Raw genomic sequence first — 24130 nt, forward strand, 5'->3', positions numbered from 1 at the left:
TAATACCATAAAGAATCTACACGTACATACAAAAATAATTATAACTTTAGGTTTGAAAATCTCAGATAAAATTTTAATGCATCAAGGTGTTTGAAAAGTGTGTAGTCCATCGTTCACTTCATTTAATTCATATATTGACAACCTAATTATGAAGTGGAAAGGTGAAATAGGGTTCAAAATTAAAATATGATCTAGCATACCATTAAATACTCTGTTGAATGCTGATGACCAGATAATTGTACAGGAAACATAAGATAATTTACAAAGATAGTAAATAAGTTGAACCAAAAATGCAATATACTACACTTTATCTGCAAATAAGAGACACATCATGCTATCAAAAGAAAGAATCCAGTCAAATCAAAAATAATAACCATAAATGAGAGAATTTTAGAACAAGTATCCCACTTCAGTGAAGTAGTATGCGATATTAGTTTTAACTGTGACAGAGACATTGAGAACAATTGAAAAAAAATTTGGAAAGAAAAACAAGAATGGAAATAAATAAAATTCTATAAGAATGAATTTTTTACTCTGCAGCAAAGTGTGTATTGGTATGAAATGTCCTGACAGATTAAAACTGTGTTTCGGTCCGAGTCTCAAATTCGGGACCATTGCCTTTCATGGGCAACTGCTCTATTGACTGTGTTACCCAAACACGACTCATGACCCGCCCTCACAGCTTTACTTCTGCAAGTACAGTGTTGAGTCTTGGCCCAGCACACAGTTTTAATCTTCCAGGAAGTTTCGAATTCTATAAGAGTATTGCTATTCCTACTCTTGTATGCGGTGTTGAAAGACTGACAGTAGGGGGACGGAGGAATCGCATATACAGGGAGCAGAGTTGCAGTTCATGAGGCAGAGGTGCAGTTCATGAGATATGTAAGGGGCTATACTAAAATGGATAAAATAAAACTTGAGACAATAAGATTGGATTTAAAAACCTTTCCAGATAATGACAAGATAGAAGAGAATAGAATGAAATGGAAGTATTGTGTTGATAAAGGATAGATTGAAAAATAAAGATAATGAAAATTATTGACTGAAGACAACTAGATAGACCTGCTAAGACATGGATGGCTGATAAAGGCTGGGACAGCTGACTGTAACACCTTGGAAAGAGGAGGAGATGATGATGAATGTCACTAAACAAGTTACTTGCAGATATTTTTTAATGTCGTCTCTTCTGTCCAGCTGGACTGGCCTGACGTAAAGCCTGTCGTCATACTTTGCTCAATCTTTTGTATACCACACCAGATTCATAAACGCTTTACAAAATAAGAGCCCTCAAGGTGTGGTATTGGACTCTTGATAATGTGATAACAGTTGGTGCTCATTTAGTTTAGCTTCTGTATTTTTGTATTAAAACATTTATTTCATTTTCTTTCTGTCTTGGGCACAGCTTGCAGATGTGACATTATGTAGGCATCAGAAATAGCTCCTTTCAGTTGTCCTATTTCACCTGATCTCCCCTGCACAGGGATCAAATAATTTGGGTAATATATTGCTGTGAAGCTGCTTACATTGTAAATATTTTCTTCTAACCGTTATCAGCAGTGGATATATATTTCTGGAAACTTGTGACACAAGGCTGCATTAAACAATTTATTTATGACTGGTTATCATCTAACAATAAGGCCATTGTCTTGATCCTTTATCAATCTTAGGAAGACAAAAGTGACTACAGAATCTCAAAATACAAAACCTCATACAGATAACAATAATATAAAGGCATGACTTAAAGAAATTGGTCAATACAAGTCACATGCCACTCACATAGAAACATAATCACATTAACTATTAAACTTATAAACTTTATCAAAAGAGGCTATGATTTTCCCACATCAGCAAAAATTCTCATACTCAAAAACAAATAACTGAACATATGTAGTCGGACATAACCTCACTAACCATACTACTAGTACTGCCGAAGGTAAAACAACAAAAATGTGTAATAGATATCAGAAATGGCACACACAGGTAATTTTAAGGTAAAACACCCATAATTACAATCATTACAGTAAAGTCATAAGTAACATTTGTAACAAAGTAGAATAATAAGATATGAGGTTAATCACAGTTATAATCATTTATTAGTAGGCTATTATTATTATTATTTTAGATTGTTTTGTATGGGAATGTACCTTCTAAATTCAATAGAATGAGCTTGCCTGATTATTTTCTGTGTGAGATTTGAACATTAAAGTCCTAACATTGTTTCCTTTCCCAATTACAATTCAGCCTAAAGCAGTAAAATGTAATGTCATATTACATGGTTCACATATTGCACTGTCGGGTAGCCTTTCGAGAACCAAAACATTCAAATAACACTGGTAACCTTTCCACCAAAACCCTCAGCTGTACAGAAGTTTCATTCTTATCCAAAGGCCTCACCTTTAACCCTATACCCAAATTTAAGCATGCTGGACTTACCAAAGACCTACTCTCCTTCTCCTGATCCCTGCAATGAATGCACTTATTTGCCATCAGTCCCCCCATCCAAAACCAACACTGAACCCTGCATCTTCCAGTCCATACTACCATCAAACTGTGATCCTCCCCCTTCCCACCTAACCACCTGCTGGTCACATTCCAGGAATTCATTACCTCCATCTCAGCCTCACCATCCTTTCCCAGATCCCTTCCTCAGAGCACCAACCTTTCATTAGAAGAAAGAACAGCCATACACAAACTCAAAACAAACACTGTCCTACCTGTGGAGTAAGGTTCCACCACTGTTGTTATGAATCATAATGACTACCTGGCAGAAGGCCTCCATCATTAATCTAACTACTCCACCTATAAAATCTGTCAGGGTGATCCCATCCCAGAAGTCCAACACAACCTCCAGTCCATGGTTAACCAATGCTTCTACATAAATGGAGGTTTCTTGTGTCAGCACAAGTACTTTCGTTTGTCAGTGCACACGTCAAGCTGCGGTTATTTCACAGCCCAAAGCCCTCCTGTGAAGACCAGATAAAATGGCAGTTGTGGACTTTCTATTACCTCCAAAGGCAGAGTGCAGTAAAAAATCTGGCACGGCCTCCACTGCTGCTGTGGTAGCTCCTCCAAAGCAAATGGGAAGCTCCCACCACTGCAAAGTCTGCTTGGGGGCAACCATCTTGCCCCAAGCCTGAAACTCCGCCCATTGTGGATTCCCCACCCCAGTGGAAAGACAGGATGAAAGTACAACCCCCGTGATAGATGGCTTCGCTACTACAGTGGAATGTGAATGGTTTCAGTACTCATGTGGAGGAACTGAAACTCTTGGCGCAGGCACTGCCCCTGTACTTGTGTTAACAGGAAACACATTTCAAAGCTACTGATGTCTGTGTGCTACTGGGCTTTGCCTTCCACCGAAAAGATGACATGATGATGGACAGAGCCAAGGGAGGCATTGCTGTGTTTGTTAATAGCACACACCACTTTTCTCCTCGGTTACCTACTTACGAGCAGTAGCTGTTGCTGTTCATGTGGGTCAGAACAACACTCTGCTCCCTGTATTTTCCTCTGCCAGATGCCGTAGACTCTGAGGCTCTCGCAAGACTTACTGAGCAACTCCCCCCACCCGTTTCTCCTACTGGGTGATTTTAATGCCTATAATGTATTATGGGCCTCAACTATACTTGCCCCAGAGGTCAAATCTTGGAGAACCTCCTGAAGTCTCAGGAACTGTGCATCCTCAGCATGACCAATTCCACCCACTTCTCAGCAGCTACTCTCTAGTTCTTGCAGGCTCATCGCAGTGGGAAGCTGCTGATGATTTTCATTCCAGTGACCACTTCTCACTATGCATCCACTTATTGGAAGGCAGATTGGTTGAATAGAAACCACCGAAATGGGTGATCAGCGAGGCTAACTAGGTGCTGTTCAGCTAGACAGCTGTGCTTGAATGCCGCAACAGTGCTCAGGAATGGGTGGAACACATCAAGAGTGATCCATCGTGTCTCTGACCTAGCCATTCCAGTGTCTTATGATCAACCTAGGAGATGACAAATACCTTGGTGGCCAAATGAGTGCCATTCAACAATCCAGGACAGGACTATGGCTCTTCGACAGTTTGAATGCCGGCCAACAGAGGACAACCTCACGGCCTTTCAAGTCACGAGGGCCAGGGCTTGACGCATCATGAAGGAGAGCAAGAAATGGTCATTGCAAGTGTTCCTGGACTCTATCAACCAATCCACTTGTTCTACGAAAGTATGGGAAACCATCACGCAGAGTGTCAGTAAACACAGTTGGTAACCTATACCAGCAGTGCTGAAACAGGGGTGACACCAAATAACACAAGAAGAAATCGCTCAGTCACCAGTGGAGCAGTTTGCAAACACTAGTACCAATGCAGGCATTTCATTGCTACTGTGTGACTGTCGAGAGGAGCAAATTGGACTTCGGATTCGACAGTTCTGAATGCTACAACTCCCCCTTTTTCCATGTGGAAGCTGAAATTGGCACTGTCTGATACTTTTGACACTTTACATGGTCACAACCAAATCTGGTACTGCATGATTCAACAGTTGCCAGTGGTGTCAAAGGAAGTCCTCCTCGAATGTTATAATTTTATATGGTGCAACTTCCCCAACTTGTGGAGAGGACAATTTTAGTACCTCTACTCAAACCAGGGAAGGACCGCACATGTCCCAGTAGTTACAGCAATACCACCTTAACAAGCTGTGTAGGAAATACCCTGTAGTGAATGATCAATCATCGTATGATCTGATTGTTAGGGACCAGACAACTCCTTAGCTGCTCTAACTGTGAATTCCAGAGATTTCAGTCCACTGTTAACAACCTAAACCTCCTAGAGGTGGCTGTTTAGCAGGCTTTCCTATGTAAACATCACTATATCGGCACCTTCTTAGGTATCAGTAAGGTGAAAAATACTACACAACTAGGCATCAATGGGGCTTTTGAAGTGTTACCATCTTTGCCATAGCCATACAGCAAGAAATTCCTGCAGTGCTAAATGTCTTGTCTGTTACAATTCTCTGAGTGCCCTTTAGTCTCTCTAATATATGTACCCAGCAGGTAAAATAAACCAGGATGCCCTCCTCCAACTATGATGACTGGGGAAGGAGGTGCCTATTGCAGGGAACCAAAAGGTGGATCTAGCAGCCAAGGAGACATGTTGTCCCCCTGCATGCTGCTGAGGTGCAAAGTCATGTGTCAATGGGAAGATGAGTTGCTGAAAGTGACAGATAATAAGCTCTGTCTAGTAAAGCCCACATTATGGCCATGGTATACCCCCTTCCAGCCGTGTCGAAGGGACCAGTTCCTCCTTACTTGTCTTCGCATAAGCAACAGCCATGTGATGCATGGATTCTTGCTCCAGTGAGAGGACCCTTGAATGTATGGTGCAATGGGGCTTATGTTCTGAGCCTGCACACAAAATAACACTCACATCAACAAGTGCATGCTTCATATACTCTTCATAACTGCATGAACACAGGCAGTCAGTACTGGAACATAATAGCACAGAACTTTTGATGGCACCACCATCCCAAACAAATTTCATCATATGAGGAATAAAAAGTTAAAAATAATGTAAAGTAGCAAAAATTTATGTTAACGTGAGCGAGCCATCTGATGATGAACCTGTTGATTCAAAACTCGTAACAGTGCTATTTATATAAATAAATAGCTTTTTAAGGGAGATGATGATCTCTGACACCACGTTTAGTCTCATCCCAGGTGTTTTTGACCAGGTTCAGATTTGGCGAGATGAGCGGGTCAGCACATCAATCAGAACTCGCCACTGTATTCCTTGAACTGTTGCATCACACTCCTAGCCTTTTGACATGGTGCATTATCTTCCTTAAAAATTCCACTGCTGTCAGGAAATGTGATCATCATGAAAGGGTGTATGTGATCTACAACCAGTGTACAATATTACTTGGCCGTCGTGGTGCCTTGCACGAGCTCTGCTGGACCCATGGATGCCCAAGTGAATGTTCTCCACAACAAAATAGAGCCGCCACCAGCTTGTCTCTGTCCCACAGTGAAGCTGTCAAGGAGCTCAAGGAGCTGCTGCCCTGGAAGAAGATAGATTTGTGCCCTCCCATTGGCATAATGAAGGAGGTACCAGTATTCATCAGACCATGCAATGCTCTGCCAGTTCACCAACAACCAGTGTTGCTGGTCATGTGCTCCTTTTTGGTTGTATTGCCAATGTTGTCATGTTAACATTGGCACATGCATTGTATGTCGGCTGCAGAGGCCCATCGTTAGGAGAGTTTGGTGCACTGTGTGTTCGCACTCACTTTTACTCTACCAAAAATTAATGTCTGATTTTTAGTTCCGCAACAGCTCATCACCTGTCCTGTTTTACCAGTCTGCCCAGCTTACAACATCAACATCTGTAATAATGGGTGGCCCCCAAATGCCACGACACTTGGATGTGGTTTCACCTTGGTCTCACCATGTGTCGAAGACACTGACTACAGCACTCCTCAAACACCGGACAAGTAATGCAATTTCTGAAATGTTCATGCCAAGCCTCCGGGCCATCACAGTCTGCCATCGGTCAAACTAAAGACAGATAGCACACGTTCCCCAGTCTACACAAGGACAACATGCTCAGTGATACTACATGCACCGTGCATATGTCTGACTAGCAGTCATTCCTCAAAAGGTTACATTGCTATCAACTGGAAACATTTAAATCGTACATGTGTTTGCATCATATGGGTGCTTAACAGTGAGGTCGTCAGTGCCCTTATGCTCAAACTAATATGGGGATAATTTCTAAAAATTTTGCACTCTCATGCGCTCGAAACGATCACATAGTCACTCTATCTCAAATGCACTAAAACTTAGAAAGAGGTAACGTAGCTTCACATAGAACTAAAACAGAGAAAACAAAACACGCAACAGCTAAAAGAAAAGCACAGGGAAATGTGGCTGGCTGACATTTTAAAAGAATTGGGTGAACCAGTTGGCCTGTTGACACATTAAAACCATCTCCCTAAAAGTTTTGGAAAAATATTAGACAATCCACAAAACTTTAAAACTCTAACTGTATTTGTTTTGACATTACTTAATATAGAGAGCAAATATGGTGCCAAATCCGGCATGGCCTGCTGGTTGGAAAATAAAACACTTTCCAATCAATTTATTCCCATATCCAGTCAACAGTGGCAACACTATATTTTTGATGGAATTGTGTACTGTTGTAAATTGTGAGACTGTCATGACCACATTTGTCATGCTGCTAGTTATCATGCATTTTAAATTTGGGGGATGACGTACTGATGACTTTAAAGACTGATGACAATGTATGAAGGCAATGTGTTGAGAGCATTGAATATTTGTGATACAGGTCTCTTTGATTTATTTCCTTCCAAATTACATTTCTTCCAGTACCCTGGGGATATAACAGATTTCTGGTTCAATCAACATACCCACAGTAGAGTTGGACGGATAGAAATTAACATTAAATATCACTAGCATAGCTCTTGACAGTGTGGATAAGTGTCAGACTACAAATCAAAAGATTTGAGTTTCAATCCTCTTTTGACCCTTGGTATTTTTCCAAGTACATAACTGATTACCAGAGGTGAAGGAAGTGGCAGAAAAATCCGAATTTCATTGTGCTCTGGAGTTTGTGTCTACACATCACTAGTTAAGTATGTCAGTCCAAAGGTTGTAGGAAGGCAAGGACTTGTCACATCTGATAGAATGGTGCCTAGTAAATCGCTGTGGTCATCTTTCTAACCTTCGATTTCAGACAGTGTTCCTTTAATCATAGCCAAAATTTAGAATTCTGCTTTTATTTGGGGTGAATAGAAAAAAATGCTGAAGTAGAGGCCCAGAAGGTAATTAATCATGTTGTGTTTTGTAGTAGTAATGCACAACATACGCAATAATGCTCAATCCTGTGGACTGCACCTGGAGGGTTACAGAAAAGCTGCTTACTTCAGTTATACAGACAGTATCAACATTTGCTTTCATTTTGACATATCTGTTTGCTTTGGGACAGCTACGTGTACCAGGTATGCTGTTTAGCCAAGGCAGATGTTTTGAAGGATCCTCCATGGGCTCATTTTCAAATTGAAAACATTTCTTCTTACAGATTGGCATCTGTTGTGGTGGGCCTGTGAACATACTCTTTAAGATGAGTATGATTTGTAGGTAATCAGGAGACTATAATCTTTCCATTTAATGAACATCGGATATTTTAGTTATTTTGGAGTTTTGATGGCAAATTGCAAATAGTTCTGGAATAGAATCCAGTGAAATAAACTGAGAATGTAAAAGTAGTCACAAACATTTTTAGCAGTTTTCTATTCAGAAGCATATGTTCATCTACTTTAAAGTTCTTTGTACTTATTTATTTACAGTTAATAACTTGTTAAGTATATCAAAACATTTAAAACAAAATGTCATGCTGCTGTCATTCATGTATTGAAAGGGTCATGTACTGTGTACAAAAGTATAATAAATTGTGGATGACACATTAGGTGATGAAAGGGCAAACACTCATTCTTGTTTTCATTATTTATTACTTTTGTTTTAGTGAAGATTATATTATTTTTGCTGGAGGGATGCCTCGAGCTAGTTATAGTGACCGTCACACCGTCACAGTTCAGCATGGGGAGAAGCATGTTGTATTTGACTTCACATCCAAAGTTATAGATTTCTTCACAATTGCTGCAGATGAAGAGGATACAGGTCAGTTCTGCACAAAACTAGAAATATTGACACACTGTTTCTATTTACTGAACAATAGATGCAAACTGAAGCTGTGAAAAAAAATTTTGCATTGGCATTAGGCTGCTGTCAGATTTATGGATGTGTATGACGTAGTTGCATGTAAACTTATTCCAAAATCACTTTTTAAATGAGACTACCTTGGATGAAAGTAACAGCTAATGTCGAAATACAGTTGACTAATTTACTTGTTCAGAAATGGAAAGTGTTCTTAGTGCCATTAACGTCATTATGTAAAATAGACTTGTATTAAACAGACAAGACACTGATATGAGATCAAAGTTTCTTGTTATGACATCCTTGTATAAATCATTCTCATTTCACTTGTTATGTTGTAGGAGGCATTGACTTTGGATAATGATAAAAAGTATATATGTAGTTTTTTGGTCTGTTCACATAACTTTGTCAGTCTTATATTTCCTCTTTGTTCTTTTTGACAGTTCTTTGTTTTCTTATCACTATCAAGTTATATTTTTGTAATCGTAAGAATAAGATCAGATAATTTGGTTACTTGTGTATTAATGGTTTATTATCACGTATGTGACAGAAGAATCCTATAGTGCCAAATCTGGGTAAAATGTTGAGCTTTCAATGGAATCCTCCATTGCCTTCACCAGGAACAACTGTCTGTCATGGCTGCTTTTGTAGTGACCTTTCATAGCCCCTAGGTGACTTAAGACTGATCGGCGTACATCATCGTTAGGTCATGCTGCTAGAGTTTGTGTTCATATCTGTGCTGGGGGGTTCCATCACTCTCATAGGAATGTAAACAGTCAAGCAAATTTCTCTTGTTTCTTCTCACTGCAGAAAGCTCACATCCATGGACTAATAAGATAATAGCCATTGTCTTGGGTGAAGATGGGGAGGGGTTAGGAGGGGGGGATTCGGGGGGGGGGGACACTGAGTGAGTAAAGCTGACGTAGGGGCAGCTGGTTCAAATTGTGTGGGATCAGGAGAGAGGTTAGAGGACAGGTGAAGGATAGTGATTAGCAAATATTGAGGCCAAGAGGTTGTGGGAATCAGAGAAATTCTGTAGGGAGAACTGCCTCCGGCACAATGGAGGAAGGGAGCGAATTAAGTTTAAGAACACAAATGGCACATTATTAGAAGAAGGACAAATGGCACAGATTATGAAGCAGTTTTGGAGTGAATCTCATTATGTTGAGCAGCATGCTCTGCAAATATGCTCCAGTTGGGTCCTGACCATAGTTTGGTAGTGGTTATTCATATAGGTGTATAATTGATTCAGAGTCATTCAAAAGTAGAATGCTGTGGTATGGTTGTAGAAAAGTTGTTAGAAGACATTGCTCCAATGAATTTCTTAAACTAGTGGAGTTCTCTGTTACATATGACTGTTTCTAAGTTACTGGTGTCCCTTTGTATTGTCTTTGTTTGCTAATTAAAGAACATACACTATATGGTTTCGTGTGTGTGTGTGTGTGTGTGTGTGTGTGTGTGTGTGTGTTTGATCTACGAGGTGCGACAATAAAGTAATGAGACCGATGTGAAAAAAAATGTTGCTTACCGTTTGTCACGTTTAGTGTTGTCTCCTTCAAAGTAGTTCCCTTCTGATTGCACACACTTTTTCCAGCACTTCTGCCATTGATGGTAACATTTCTGGAACTCATTTTCTGTAATATCCTCAAAGACCCTCATCATAGCTTTTTGGACATTTTGTGTTGTTTGAAAATGGTGTCCCTTGACCACTATTTTGACTCTTGGAAAATAAAAAAAGTCGCACGGAGTGATATCTGGTGAATGAGGTGGCTGTGGTAGTACTGAAATTTGTTTTGAGGTTAAAAATTGCTGTACTGACAGAACATTATGGGATGGAGCATTATCGTGATGCAGAATCCAATTATCAGCAATACCGAGATCTTCAGTTATTATTAGACAAACCGTTTCTCAATTGATGTTCAGTTCTTCTGCAATCATTTTCACAGATAATCTTCAATCAGATTGTACAAGTTCTTGCACCCTGGCCAAGTTGACATCCGTTTGTGAGGTTGATGGTCATCCACTGCGGTCTTCATCTTCAACATTCGTTCTGCCTTCACTAAACATTTTATGCCAACGAAAAACTTGATCTCCAAAGGCCTTCTGAAGCTTACCGTAAGTTGTCGTGTTTTCACCCAGTTTAACGAAAAAGAAATGGCATACCGTTGCGCAATATTATGCGGTTCCATTTCTGTGACGAGACACACAAACGTGTGTTAACTTATTACAGCACCACTCACGACTGAGCAGTTCCATCGATGTGCCGCTTGGACTAGGAGCAGCTTATAGACCGAGGTCAAAGATATTGTGCCTACGCAAGCCTGCAGGGTTGCCACATCTTGCAAAGAAAATCAGTCTCGTTACTTTATTGTCACACCTCGTATTGTTGACAAAGGCCTTAATGACCAGAAGCTTCATTTGTGACAGTCTTTTTGGTGTGCTTATCGGCAACTCAGCATCTCCGGTATATGGTGAGTAGCAACTTTCTTTTACATAATATTGTTACATTCCATCCTGGATTTTCCATTGTTGGAATCAATCTAATCTTGTCTTTACAATCCCTACAGAAGTGATAAGCAAGAGAGTGATGAGTGTGTTTAGCTTTATTACTTAATACTAGCAAGCTGGCTTTTGTGAGATAATTGTCCACATGTTTTGCTGTGTGGTAACGTGTTTGCCTACCATGCAGTGGACCCGGATCCGATTCCTGGCCAGATTGGAGATTTTCTCCTCTCGTGGACTCGGTATTGTGTTGGCCTCATCATTTCATCACCGAGATGTGAGTCGCTTAATGCGGCATCACCCAAAATAAGGCTTGCAACCCAGTGACCAAACTTCTCTGGATGGGGCCTCCCAGCCACCAGTGTGACATGATCATTTAATTTTTTGGAGAGATAATTAACAGCAATTTTTAAGAGCTTGTCAATTCAGAGTTTTCACCATTTCCACGATGATCTCTCTTGGGTAAATAAACCAGAGACCATTCCTCCCTTCTTTCTTTGTATACATCAATGTCCCCCATTAGTCCCATTTGGTATTGGTGCCATGCCTTATTTATGATGGAGCCTATGTGATCATTTTGTTTCATGTCCATACAAATTTTTAGACTCGAGATTTGTGGGAGTTGGCTGATTCTAATTGTGGATCATTGATATTGTAGCCATGAGGTGCTGTGTGTTTCTTCTTTGCACAGTTTTGAAATCTTATGAATATTAGATTATTTGCGCAGCTTTTTTCAACAGTACTTCATTATACAGGGTTGCCAGAAGATCTGGAAATCGGGGAATTTCGAATGTGTCAGGGAAATTTGGAAAAGAAGCTGGAAAAATCTCGTTTTTGTTTCAGTATGAAATGATTTGTTCACTGAGATGTCGTGCACCATCGCTGGCTGGGCACAGTTGAGTACATTCGTTGCTTCCTTACTTCCTCATTCTTACTGCTTCTATCTTTCTTGCCATTCCCCTCAGCTTCCAGTCAGTGCTGTCACCTCTTCTAGCCTAGCAGCTGCTGACAAGAAGCAGGGAGATGTGAGGAGTGGTTTGTTTGGATCTGATTCTCAGACTGTAGGCACGGTGGCCGAAGACAGGGGTCAAGTGTGCATGAGGCGTGTCTGAGTGATTGTGTGAAAGTATGTGTGCTCTAATTTTCTGACAAAGACTATGGTAGAAAATTTTGTTTGACAGTGTGATTGTCTTTTCTAAGTGCCTGTCTACCATTCAGTGATCATCTTCACAGTGAGTTGCAACCTATGCTTTTTTTTTTTTATTGATTCTCAGAGTATTTGCGCAAGTTATCTGTTGCACAGATTGATCACTGCAGTCTTGTTTCAACATGCTGTCAACATGACTAGCTGGCCACACGAGCGGATTTCTGCGATGGGCCAAAACTGCAGGCCGTTTCTGCAGGTATCTCTAACGGATTGGGCCTGCCGAACTGAAACTCATCATTTCCCACTAATGTGCAGATTCTACCTGTAGGATCTAGTCTCATCGATCTGCACATAGGCCAGGTCTGTTTGTGTGTGGCGTAATGCGGCGGATTTTCTTCATGGATCCAGAATTGCAGTGCTCGTCAGCAGGCCAGAGGTTACGGCGATGGATTTGAGGAATTGAGTGTGTCTCACCTAAAGTACGTTGTACAGTGCGGTATTTTATAGACATTTTATTTATTCTAATACATTTTGATGCTGTGAAAGCAGTTCATATATTAGAAAGTATGGACGATAAGAAGAAGAAAATTGTGGCTGTTGCTGGCAGTTTGTACGCAATGTACTCATATATTTCTTGAAATAAAAATCACACAATACCTGTAAAATGCTGAAAATTGGATGGGTAGATCACATAACTAATGAGGAGGTATTGAATTGAATTGGGGAGAAGAGAAATTTGTGGAACAACTTGACTAGAAGAAGGGATCGGTTGGTAACACCTGTTTTGAGGCACCAAGGGATCACCAATTTAGTATTAGAGGGCAGCATGGAGGGTAAAAATCATAGAAGGAGACCAAGAGATGAATACACTAAGGAGATTCAGAAGGATGTAGGTTGCAGTAGGTACTGGGAGATGAAGCAGCTTGCACAGGATAGGGTAGCTTGGAGAGTTGCATCAAACCAGTCTCTGGACTGCAGACGACGACAACAACAACAACAACAACCTGTAAAATGGAATGATCCTGGGCATTGATGGCCAGGAGGTGCCATCCAGGAAAGTTCGGCCACTGGGTTGCAGTACTTCGTTCAGGTGACGCCACATTTGCCAACTTGTGTGTCTGTGATCATCAAATGGTGATGAGGACAACACAATACCCAGTCCATAAATGGAAAAACACTCCAACTTTGCCGGGAGCCGAAACCGGGCCTGCTGCATGGTAGGCAAGGACGTTACCATTTAGCTAAGCAGGCGGACACGCAATTCCGCTCAAATAATAGACATAACGCAATTGATAATAATTGACAATAACGAACACAGGAGAACCAATATTTTATTGGCGGTTATGTATAGTGTTGGTTTACGCAACTCTCCCCTGGCTTTATACACTTCTTTCAAGAGATATACTTTTCTCTAAGGTTATTTCTGAGACCAGTTAAGGTATTTTAATGCTTATTTTTGTCACCAGATGTGTTTCTTGTTAAGATTTCTGCTCACATGTTTAGAAATACAGAAGTCCCTATATTTTCTTGTCAACTTATGTCTTTACTAACCCTTGAGATCTCAAAATTTTTTGTGATGGATAAATGCTAAATCTTATCTGGAAAGCAGGGAAATACGAGGAAATTTCACTTGGGGAAACTGTTATAGAAAACTTCATCATCTGCAAAAAAAAATGTGAAGTTGCTGTTGTTGTTGTCTGCTTGATGTTAATGTCTACTTCTGTCGATGACTCGCCGTCAAAGATAATATTATGTTTCTGACCTACCAAGAAATCCCCAGTCAAGTCAAAATCTTTTTCTGATACGAATCGGTATAGTACAAAGCCAAATGCCTTTTGGAAGTCAGATACTGCATCAACCTGCTTTTCTTGATCCGTGGCTTTCAGGTTGTCGTGAGAGAAGTGCAAGTTGGATTTTCCAAGACTGATTGTTTCAGAATGCCTACTGGGTGGCATAAGAGGTCATTCTAATGGAAATGCCTCATTGTTTCAGCCTTGAGTAAGAACTTCAGAAAGATTAGATAGTGCTCTTGTGGATCACTTCATGCAGAGTGGCGTTACCTGTGCTTCAAATCAATGGGAACTACTTTTGTTATTTCAAGGGCTTTGTTTTAACTTATGGTTAATATGGAAGCTAATTCTGCTGTAAAATCTGTATAGAATCTGACAGATATCCAACGGGTGCTGGTGCCTTGTTTAATTTTAGCTGTTCCTCAGATTGACTGACAGTAATATCTATACCAGTTACCTTTGTGGTGGTTAGCGAAGCATAGTGGGGCAGTCCATCTGTATCTTTCTTAGGAAAAGGGCATTTGAAAATAGAGCTTAATATTTACATATTACCAGAATTTCTGTGGATTCAGTGAGATAGGTTTCACTAAGGTTCTACTATTGTAGTGTTTAAAGACTTCACACATTGCCATCTTGATAACCAAAATCATTTCATTCAGCATCTCTCTAGCTGTGGTCCTATTTTTTATGTGCAGAAGTCACAATTTCTTTTTGTCAGATGATTAAACGTCTCTTGTCTGACTACAAGTGACATCTCCTAGTGATCTTCAACCGGATCTGGTGCAATGACCGAGCGAGGTGGCGGAGTGGTTAGCACACTGGACTCGCATTCAGGGGGACGACGGTTCAATCCCGCGTCTGGCCATCCTGATTTAGGTTTTTCGTGATTTCCCTAGATTACTTCAGGCAAATGCCGGGATGGTTCCTTTGAAAGGGCACGGCCGATTTCCTTCCCCATCCTTCCCTAACCCGAGCTTGTGCTCAGTCGCTAATGACCTCGTTGTCGACGGGACGTTCAACACTAATCTACTCCTCCTCTGGTGCAATGGCATCTTTCCATTGCACTGGCGGGAGAGTGCCATCGTACCAGTGCTCAAACCCGGCACAAACTTGCTTGATGTGAATAGCTATCGGCCCATCAGCCTCACCAACGCTCTTTGTAAGCTGCTGGAACTTACGGTGTGTTGGCGGTTGGGTTGGGTCCTGGAGTCACGTGCCCTACTGGCTCCGTGCCGGGGCAGCTTCCGCCTGAGTTGCTCTACCACTGATAATCTTGTGTCCCTAGAGTCTGCCATCCGAACAGCTGTTTCCAGGCGCCAACACCTTGTTGCCATCTTTTTTGATTTACGAAAAGCGTATGACACCCCCTGCCAACATCATATCCTTGCCACATTATGAGAGTGGGGTATCAGAGGCCCGCTCCCAATTTTTATCCAGAATTTCCTGTCGCTTCGTACTTTTCGTGTCCAAGTTGGTGCCTCGCATAGTTCCCCCCCATATCCAGGAATGGGGTCCCTCAGGGCTCTGTATTGAGTGTACCTCTAATGGCCATTAATGGTCCAGCAGCAGCTGCAGGGCCATCCGTCTCACCCTCTCTGTATGCAGACAACTTCAGCATTTCGTACTGCTCCACCAGTACTGGTGCCTACAGGGAGCCATCCAGAAGGCACAAATGGGCTCAAGGCACAATCATGGGCTCTAGCCCACAACTTGCAGTTTTTGGCTGCATAGTCGTGTGTTATGCATTTCTGTCGACGTCGTACTCTTCATGCGGAACCAGAACTTTACCTTACTGATGATCCCCTCGCTGTAGTGGAGACATATCGATTTTTAGGACCGGTTTTTAACGCCCGATTGACTTTGGGTTCCTCACCTTCGTCAGCTTAAGCGGAAGTGCTGGCAGCACCTCATTGCCCTCTGCTGCCTGAGCTAAACCAACTGGGGTGCAGATGGCTCTACTCTGCTGCATCAATACAGAGCCTTTGTTCAATCCCGCCTTGACTATGGTAGTCTGGTTTACGGTTCAATGGTGCCCTCAGTGTTGCATTTGCTCGAGCCAGTGCATCACTGTGGTGCTCGCCTAGCAACGGGAGCTTTTAGGACGAGTCCGGTGACCAGCGTCCTTGCAGAGGCTGGAGTCCCTCCATTGCAGTCAGGCGCGCACAACTGCTTGACATTTACATTGCACACATTCGTAGTTCTCCTGCACATCCGAATTACCGTCTCATTTTCGCACCCACGGCAGTTTATCTCCTGCGTCAGCAGACCAGGTCAGGGCTTACAGTTGCAGTTCGTGTCCGATCCCTTCTATCTGAACTGGAGTCCGTGCCTATACCACCTATACTCGAGGTCCAACCACGTACACCTCCACGGTGTACACCTAGGCCGCGGCTTCGCCTGGACCTTACACATGGCCTAAAGGACTCAGTTCATCCTGCAGCTCTGCACTGTCACTTCATCTCGATTCTTGACATGTACAAGGGCATGAAGTGGTTTACACCAATGGCTCAATGGCTGATTGTCACGTCGGCTTCGCATGTGTCCGTGGAGGACATATTGAACAGCATTCCTTGCCCGATGGCTGCAGTGTTTCCACTGCAGAGCTGGTGGCTATATCTCGTGCTCTTGAGCACATCCATTCATGCCCTGGGGAGTCGTTTCTTGTGTGTACTGACTCCTGGAGCAGCCTAGCAGCTCTCGACCAGTGCTACCCTCATCATCCTTTGGTTGCGACCATCCAGGAGTCCATCTATGCCCTGGAATGGTCTGGTTGTTGAGTGGTGTTTGTGTGAACCTCAGGATATGTCGTAATCCCAGGCAATGAACTTGCTGACAGGCTGGCCAAACAGGCTACACGGAAACCGCTTATGGAGATGGGTGTTCTGATAACTGACCTGCGTTCGTGTTTACGTCACCAGGTTTTTTGGCTTTGGGAGACGCAATGGCATAGTCTCAGTACGCACAACAAACTGCGTGCCATTAAGGATACTACGAATGTGTGGCAGCCCTCCATGTGGGCCTCTAGCAGGGACTCTGTGGTTCTCTGCTGGCTCCATGTTGGCAACGCTTGGGTTGATCCATGTCTACCTACTGCGACGTGAAGACCTGCCTCATTGTTGATGTGGTGCCTGGTTGACAGTGGCCATATTCTGGTGCATTGTCTCACTTTGACTGCCCTGCAACGAAATCTTTGGTTATCTGACTGCCTCATCAGCTGATTTAGTTTTAAGTTTTATTTGTGAGGGTGGGTTTTATCATTTGATCTAAATTTTGGTGCATGTCCTTTGCCCCTCTGTGTCCTTCACCATAGTGCTTTTAGGGTGGAGGTTTTAATGTGTTGCAGAGTGGCTGGCTTCTCCTATTTATTTTCATGGTCAGCCAGCCATGGTAAAATGTTTTCTCATTTTAATCTCTTCTACCTGTTTCTTGCGTTTCTGTGGTTTTCTTCTCTCCTCTTTTCCATTTAAGTGTTGTTGCCCTCCTGCCGTTCTTTTGTGGTTATTCCTTTCTCTCCATTTTGTGTTGTCAGTCTTGCTTGTTTTACTCTCGCACTTGTGGCTTTGTTTTATATTTGGAACAAGGGACCGATGACATAGCAGTTTGGTCCCTTCCTCCCTATTTTAACTGAACCATCGCAATTTCTTTAGAGCATTCTTTACAGTGACTATACACCATAGAGGTCTCTCTCTCTTCATGAACCGTTCTTGTTGTGACTTGGCGAGACAGCCAAGCCACTACGAGGTAGCCGAAAGGCACGCGTTTAAGCTCACGCAGGCTGGCGCGAGGTCTGGAACAGTTAAAGGAATAGAGACTAGCAAAAAAGGTACGTAGCTTCTGGAATACTTAACTTTAATCCATAATTGGTAAACATCGGTCTGACGGTACATGCTTCACAAGATAAACAGCAAATGATGATGGCGCCTTGCTAGGTCGTAGCAAATGACGTAGCTGAAGGCTATGCTAACTATCGTCTCGGCAAATGAGAGCGTAATTTGTCAGTGAACCATCACTAGCAAAGTCGGCTGTACAACTGGGGCGAATGCTAGGAAGTCTCTCTAGACCTGCCGTGTGGCGGCGCTCGGTCTGCAATCACTAACAGTGGCGACATGCGGGTCCGATGTATACTAACGGACCGCGGCCGATTTAAAGGCTATCACCTAGCAAGTGTGGTGTCTGGCGGTGACACCACAGTTCTACTAGTTACGTATCTATCCAATGTCTGATCAGTCATTCTTTTAAACTTGCGTAACAGGTCTACATGCTTCTGCACAGAGGTATATGTTTTGAATTCCTCTTTGAGATGTGACACAACTGCCTCTTCATGAAATTTAATGAAATTGTCAATCTTCTGCTTGATTTAGCTGCCTTTTGTACTTCTGTAATCATTGTTACTGCAAGTACCTAATGGTTACTGAAACCAATTTCAATATGGACGTCATCAGAGTGGTCAAGTCTGTCTGTTGCTGTTAACTCTTAAATGCTTCCATCATGATTGGTCTCCGAAACTGTGTGTTCATGCGTAGTTTCCAGAGAAGATATTTTTGTACTGTTTAGTGAGATGTCGTTTCAAGTCCACCACTTAAAACAAACTGTAATTATCTAAATTGGCTGCTGGATGATTAAAATATCCTCCAATGACAACAGTATATTGGGGGAATGTACATACTACTGAACTGAAATTTTCTGGAGGTGAATCTGGTGATTGACCAAAAGATCCAATTAAAAGTCTTTCTCCACACATAATACTAAGTTCTAGCCAAAAACTCTTCCATGCAATTTCATTTTGCAGTCACAGATTTGAGTTTTTGGTCATGTGACAAATACACTATCTTCATTACCTGTTAGCCTATACTTTTGAGATATACTTAGATTTACCTCAGAAATCTCACTGCCAATGGTCTCAGATTTTAGCCAACTTTCTATACCAGTCCATAGCCCTTGCCAACCTTGTCCTGCAGAACCATATAATTCAGGCCCAAACCTCTTCGCAATTCCTGCTTTCCACCTGCAAAATTCTCGTGCTATGCAATCCCAAATTCCTGCATCTCATCTCCCAGGGTTGATACCCTTGTCCTCTAGGAACTAGAGCAGCAAGCCCATCTCCACCTAAAAAATGCTCTCCATCCTGTTAATTTCCTACTCCCAACTTGAATTATTGCTATCCACCACCTCGAAAATAGCCTCCCTGAAGTCTCGCCCACATCCCCTCATAGCTGAGAAACCCTGCATTGAGGTCCTGCTACATTTACCACACCCTCAAAAAGACCTTGCCACCACCATACAAAATCCATCACCTAAACAGACCTGAAACACAGTCATGAACCTGTCATCCAAAACCTCATTCCACAGATGTATCAGTCCTTTCAAAAGACCTTACCTTTTGCCCCACTCCCAAATTCCGTGTTGATGAGTGTGTTAGACACCTCCTTCTATTGCTCCCTGCAGTGGAAACACTTCTTTGCCACAAAGCACACCAATCAGACTCAGTCAAAAGCTGACATTTAACCCTTCCGACTTAGTTTGTAGTGCCTGACACAGTCACGTCGATTAAATATTTGGGCATAACATTGCAGAGCGATATGAAGTGGGACAAGCATGTAATGGCAGTTGTGGGGAAGGCGGATAGTCGTCTTTGGTTAATTGGTAGAATTTTGGGAAGATGTGGTTCGTCTGTAAAGGAGACCACTTATAAAACACTAATACGACCTATTCTTGAGTAGTGCTCGAGCTTTTGGGATCCCTATCAGGTCGGATTGAGGGAGGACATAGAAGCAATTCAGAGGCGGGCTGCTAGATTTGTTACTGGTAGGTTTGATCATCATTCGAATGTTACGGAAATGCTTCAGGAACTCGGGTGGGAGTCCCTAGAGGAAAGGAGGCGTTCTTTTCATGAATCGCTACTGAGGAAATTTAGAGAACCAGCATTTTAGGCTGACTGCAGTACAATTTTACTGCCGCCAACTTACATTTCGCGGAAAGACCACAAAGATAAGAGAAATTAGGGCTCGTACAGAGGCATATAGGCAGTCATTTTTCTCTCGTTCTGTTTGGGAGTGGAACAGGGAAAGAAGATGCTAGTTGTGGTACGAGGTACCCTCCGCCACGCACCATATGGTGCATTGCGGAGTATGGATGTAGATGTAGATGTAGTTCACTCCCATCACCATCATTCCGAAATCCCTCAACATGGAAGCAAACCTAACATCCGCAGAATGAAACCGCACTCCACCACGTAATACCTGACCCCCTACCTTACAATCCAACCTGCTGACAAAGGCTCCACCACATTGGTTATGAACTGCAGTGATTACCTGGCAGAGGGATTAGAGTAGCAGTCAGATACATCCACCTACGAGTCCTCCCTCTCCCCTTTCAAAGCATCTGTCTGATCTACCAACTAAGCTGCAACTACTGTACCACTTTCTATGTAGGCATGACAACTATCCTGCTTTCTGCCCACATGAATTACTGCTGCCAAACATTGACAAAGAGAGAGGTGGATCATCCAGTTGATCAACATGCTGCCCAACATGATGTGCTTCACTTTTGTGACTACTTTGCAGCCTGTGCCATTTAAATTCTTCCTACCAACACCAGCTGTGCTGAATTGCTCAGGTGGGAACTCTCCATACAATATGTCCTTTTTTCCCATAACCTCCGCCTCCCACTTACCTATCCTCGTCCCTGCCGCCCCCACTCAAGAACTACGCCTTCTATCATGCCAATGCACCAACAAATCCTTTCCCCTTCTCTATTTCTCACCTCTCTCCTGTCCCTACCACCCATCTCATCCTTTATCCTGCAGTGCACCCTCCTGCGGTAGCACCTAGCAGCTGTAACCCGTCCGTACACACTCCGCCACGCAGCACTAACATCTTTCACCATGTGCACCTTAGTATCCCTCCTCCTTCCCATCTCGTGATCTTGTGTTGCTTCCTTACCCCCCGCCACCCACCCCAACCAACTACTATTTGTCAGTGGAACTTTAATGCCCTGAGACAGTGGTAATGTGTGTGTTTAGTTGTGCTTATGTGGATGTACGTGTGTGTTCTACTGCAGAAGAGAAACTATGACAGAAAGTTTTAATATTTTTGAAGTCTTTTTTCATTGTGCCTATCCGCAATTCAGCACCTCATCTATATGGAGAGTAGCAATCTACGCTTTACAAATTGTTGTCAGTATAATATGATCTTCACTGCGGAGGAGGCATTCAACAGAAAGAGGAGACTCTTATATTGCAAATTAGATAAGGGTCTAAGGAAAAGTCCTGGCAAATGTTTTGTCTGGAGTATGGCACTATATGGTGCAGAAACACGGATGCTGAGATGAGGGGATGAAAAAAGAGTACAAGAATTTAAGATGTGGATATGGAGGAGAATGGAGAAAATAAGCTGGGTGGAAAGAGTGAGTAATGATAGAGTATTGGAAAGGGTTGGTGAGAGATTATGTCTCCTGGAGGTTGTAAGAGAAAGGAAAAAGAACTGGTTGGGACATTCATTGAGAAGGGAGTGCTTGCTAGCAGATGCTTTGGAGGGATTGGTTTGTGGGAGAAGACTGAGAGGAAGGAGGAGATACAAGATGATAGATGATATTAATGGAAGAGGAAATTATGCAGACCTGAAGAGGATGGCAGAAGACCGAACAGCCTGGAGAACTACCGTGTGAAAACATGTCTTTTGGCAGAACACTAATGATGATGATGTAGTGGAAATGCTGAGTCACAGACTGGGATTACATAGAGACTTTTAAACATGTAATCTTCTGGCCAGAAGGCCACCTTCTGAAATAGACAACATGTACGTGCCCATATTAATGCTAAAGCAGCCAGAGACAGCAGCCTCGTGTGTGTGTGTGTGTGTGTGTGTGTGTTGTGTGTGTGTGTGTGTGTGTGTGTGTGTGTGTGTGTGTGTGTGTTGCCTATTTTTATTGTGTCTGTCTGTGACTCAGCGTTTCTGCTATATGGTGAGAACAATCTATCTTTTTCATAATAGTGTCATTATTCCATCCTGGATTTTCCATTGTTAGGTTTAAAAATAAAATATTCCAAAGCACCTAATGATACTCAAACCCACAACCTCTCAGGTCTGAGGTTTGTGTTACAACCATTACACTGCACAACCAATCTGTGTAATGGTTCTGTTTTAAATCTGTAAAGCTTCATGCAAAATTGCAACTCCCCCCGCCCTCCTGTTGTCGATTACTCTCACAAACGAGGGCCCTCCAGGGTGAATCACGACACGGTATAGTTTCAAAAACTCGAGCACACCGCTGGGGACCCCTCCTTGTTGGAATTGTCTGGCTCAGAACCAGATAATGCCAATCAATTCTGGTGACAATGCTACAGATTGTGGCCTTTGCTGAAACACTGTGTGCAAGGTTGACTTTCTTAACCTTCTCCCACAATTGCTGGAATGATCCACATATGAACTCGAACTCTAGGTGACACAAGCACCATTAGTTTGAATATGTGCCATTGGCTTAAGCTGGTTGCACCTTGTTCCCTCAGTGGCTCTAGGAACAGCTTCTTCAACATGTTGCTCGAGACACTCTAGGCATACCCATAGTGCATAAGGTGATCCCTCCCATCCCCTTTTGCCATTTCATTAAGGGTTACCACTATCCACTGTATGTTAAAACAGCTGACACTTAACAGATCCCTACCTTTTGTGTTTGCCTCCCTATGATGTAGGACACAGCAGGTTTCTGAAGCACTGACTTAAGAATAAAGTCAGTGAGCAGAAAAACTGGAAAATTTGCCCTAATCAAGTAAGTACTGCAGTGTTTCTATTGTTGTACATGGCTGATTTGTTCTTGAGATCCAACTTCTTTATATTGGTTTACCCACCTTTTTATTTCTTCACGACTGCAAATATTGAAAAATTTTGACTTAATTTCCAAATTTGTTTCCAATCACATTGATACCAGTGCCTTTGTTCTGGCATTTGAGGGGACACCTCTTGGAGAAGGTCAAGGTTATGGTTTATTGTTGTGACACGAAGCCATATGTCCTGCCACCCATCAGATGTTTTCAGTTTTTGGATTTTGGGCGCACATTATAGAGCTGGCCCTCCATGTGGTGAACGTGGACACATACTCCTGGAAGTGGAGGCCCTGTGTTCTGCCACCCATGTGTGTTAATGTCACAACCATCACTCTTCATGTGCATCAGATTGTCTGGATTAAAACAAGGAAAAGAAGATATAGGAGCAGAAGTCCCTATATTGTTTATTCTATATTGAGGCTTCCCAGATATGTGATTGTCTTCACCCTTTGTCTATGACATCTAACTTTGTCTCCCTGTGGTTCTACACCCACCCTTCCGGTTATTGCACCCCCTACCCAGCCAAAGTAGGCTCCCTTTCTTCTGATGACTGTTTGGAGGTCTGCTGCCAACAGTTGGCCATGTGACCGATGGTCCGTGTGCTCCAAGGCTGCCCGCTCTCTCTCAGTTCCAGATCTCACTGAAGCCTGTTCTCTCTCCAGTTGCTGCCCTCCTTGACTGATGAAAGACGAGAAGAAGAAACACAAGTTCTGCGCAAAGTCCCTCCAGTGTCCCGGATGTGCCAATTCGCCACCCCCCCCCCCCCTCCTCCCCCCCCCCCCCTTGCAACCAGAATCTGACTTCTTGTTTATGGATGTTGTCCTGTCCTTGTTAGTAATAAAATGAACTCTTCTACATCGTAAAGAAAATATTATTAGTTAATTAACTTGCTTGACCTTTGACTTTGACACAGATAAGACAGGTACTGGATTTAAACTCTCTTTTGATTCTTTTTCCTAGATGCATGCATTCTAAAATTTTTAACCTGTCTAAGATAAATATCAGTAAAAAAAATTGACTATAGTTGAATATGTTTTCTTTGTGGCTGCTGTAAAGAGAGAAATGGTTAGGTACAGTAAGAGTTGGCAATCGGAGGTTTCCGCTTCTCCAGTTCTCAGAAAATGCCAGGCATAGTCGGAGAAAACTACTAATACTCATGATGAC

At 42.5% G+C, this 24130-nt stretch overlaps 1 protein-coding gene across 5 annotated transcripts in view; it reads left to right on the forward strand.

Moving 5' to 3' along the window:
- Positions 1-24130, forward strand: part of LOC126458580 (lethal(2) giant larvae protein homolog 1) — a 354490-nt gene that overhangs the window by 130924 nt on the left and 199436 nt on the right. For all 5 annotated transcript variants that reach the window (XR_007585663.1, XM_050095715.1, XM_050095712.1 and 2 more), the window contains exon 8: positions 8516-8670. Coding sequence is in view for 4 of the 5 variants with exons in the window: in XM_050095715.1 (XP_049951672.1) it covers positions 8516-8670 (155 nt within the window). In the remaining variant the exon portion in view is untranslated. The remainder of the gene's footprint in view (positions 1-8515; positions 8671-24130) is intronic.

The sequence above is a fragment of the Schistocerca serialis genome, chromosome 2, assembly GCF_023864345.2.
Source record: "Schistocerca serialis cubense isolate TAMUIC-IGC-003099 chromosome 2, iqSchSeri2.2, whole genome shotgun sequence".
NCBI lineage: Eukaryota > Metazoa > Arthropoda > Insecta > Orthoptera > Acrididae > Schistocerca > Schistocerca serialis.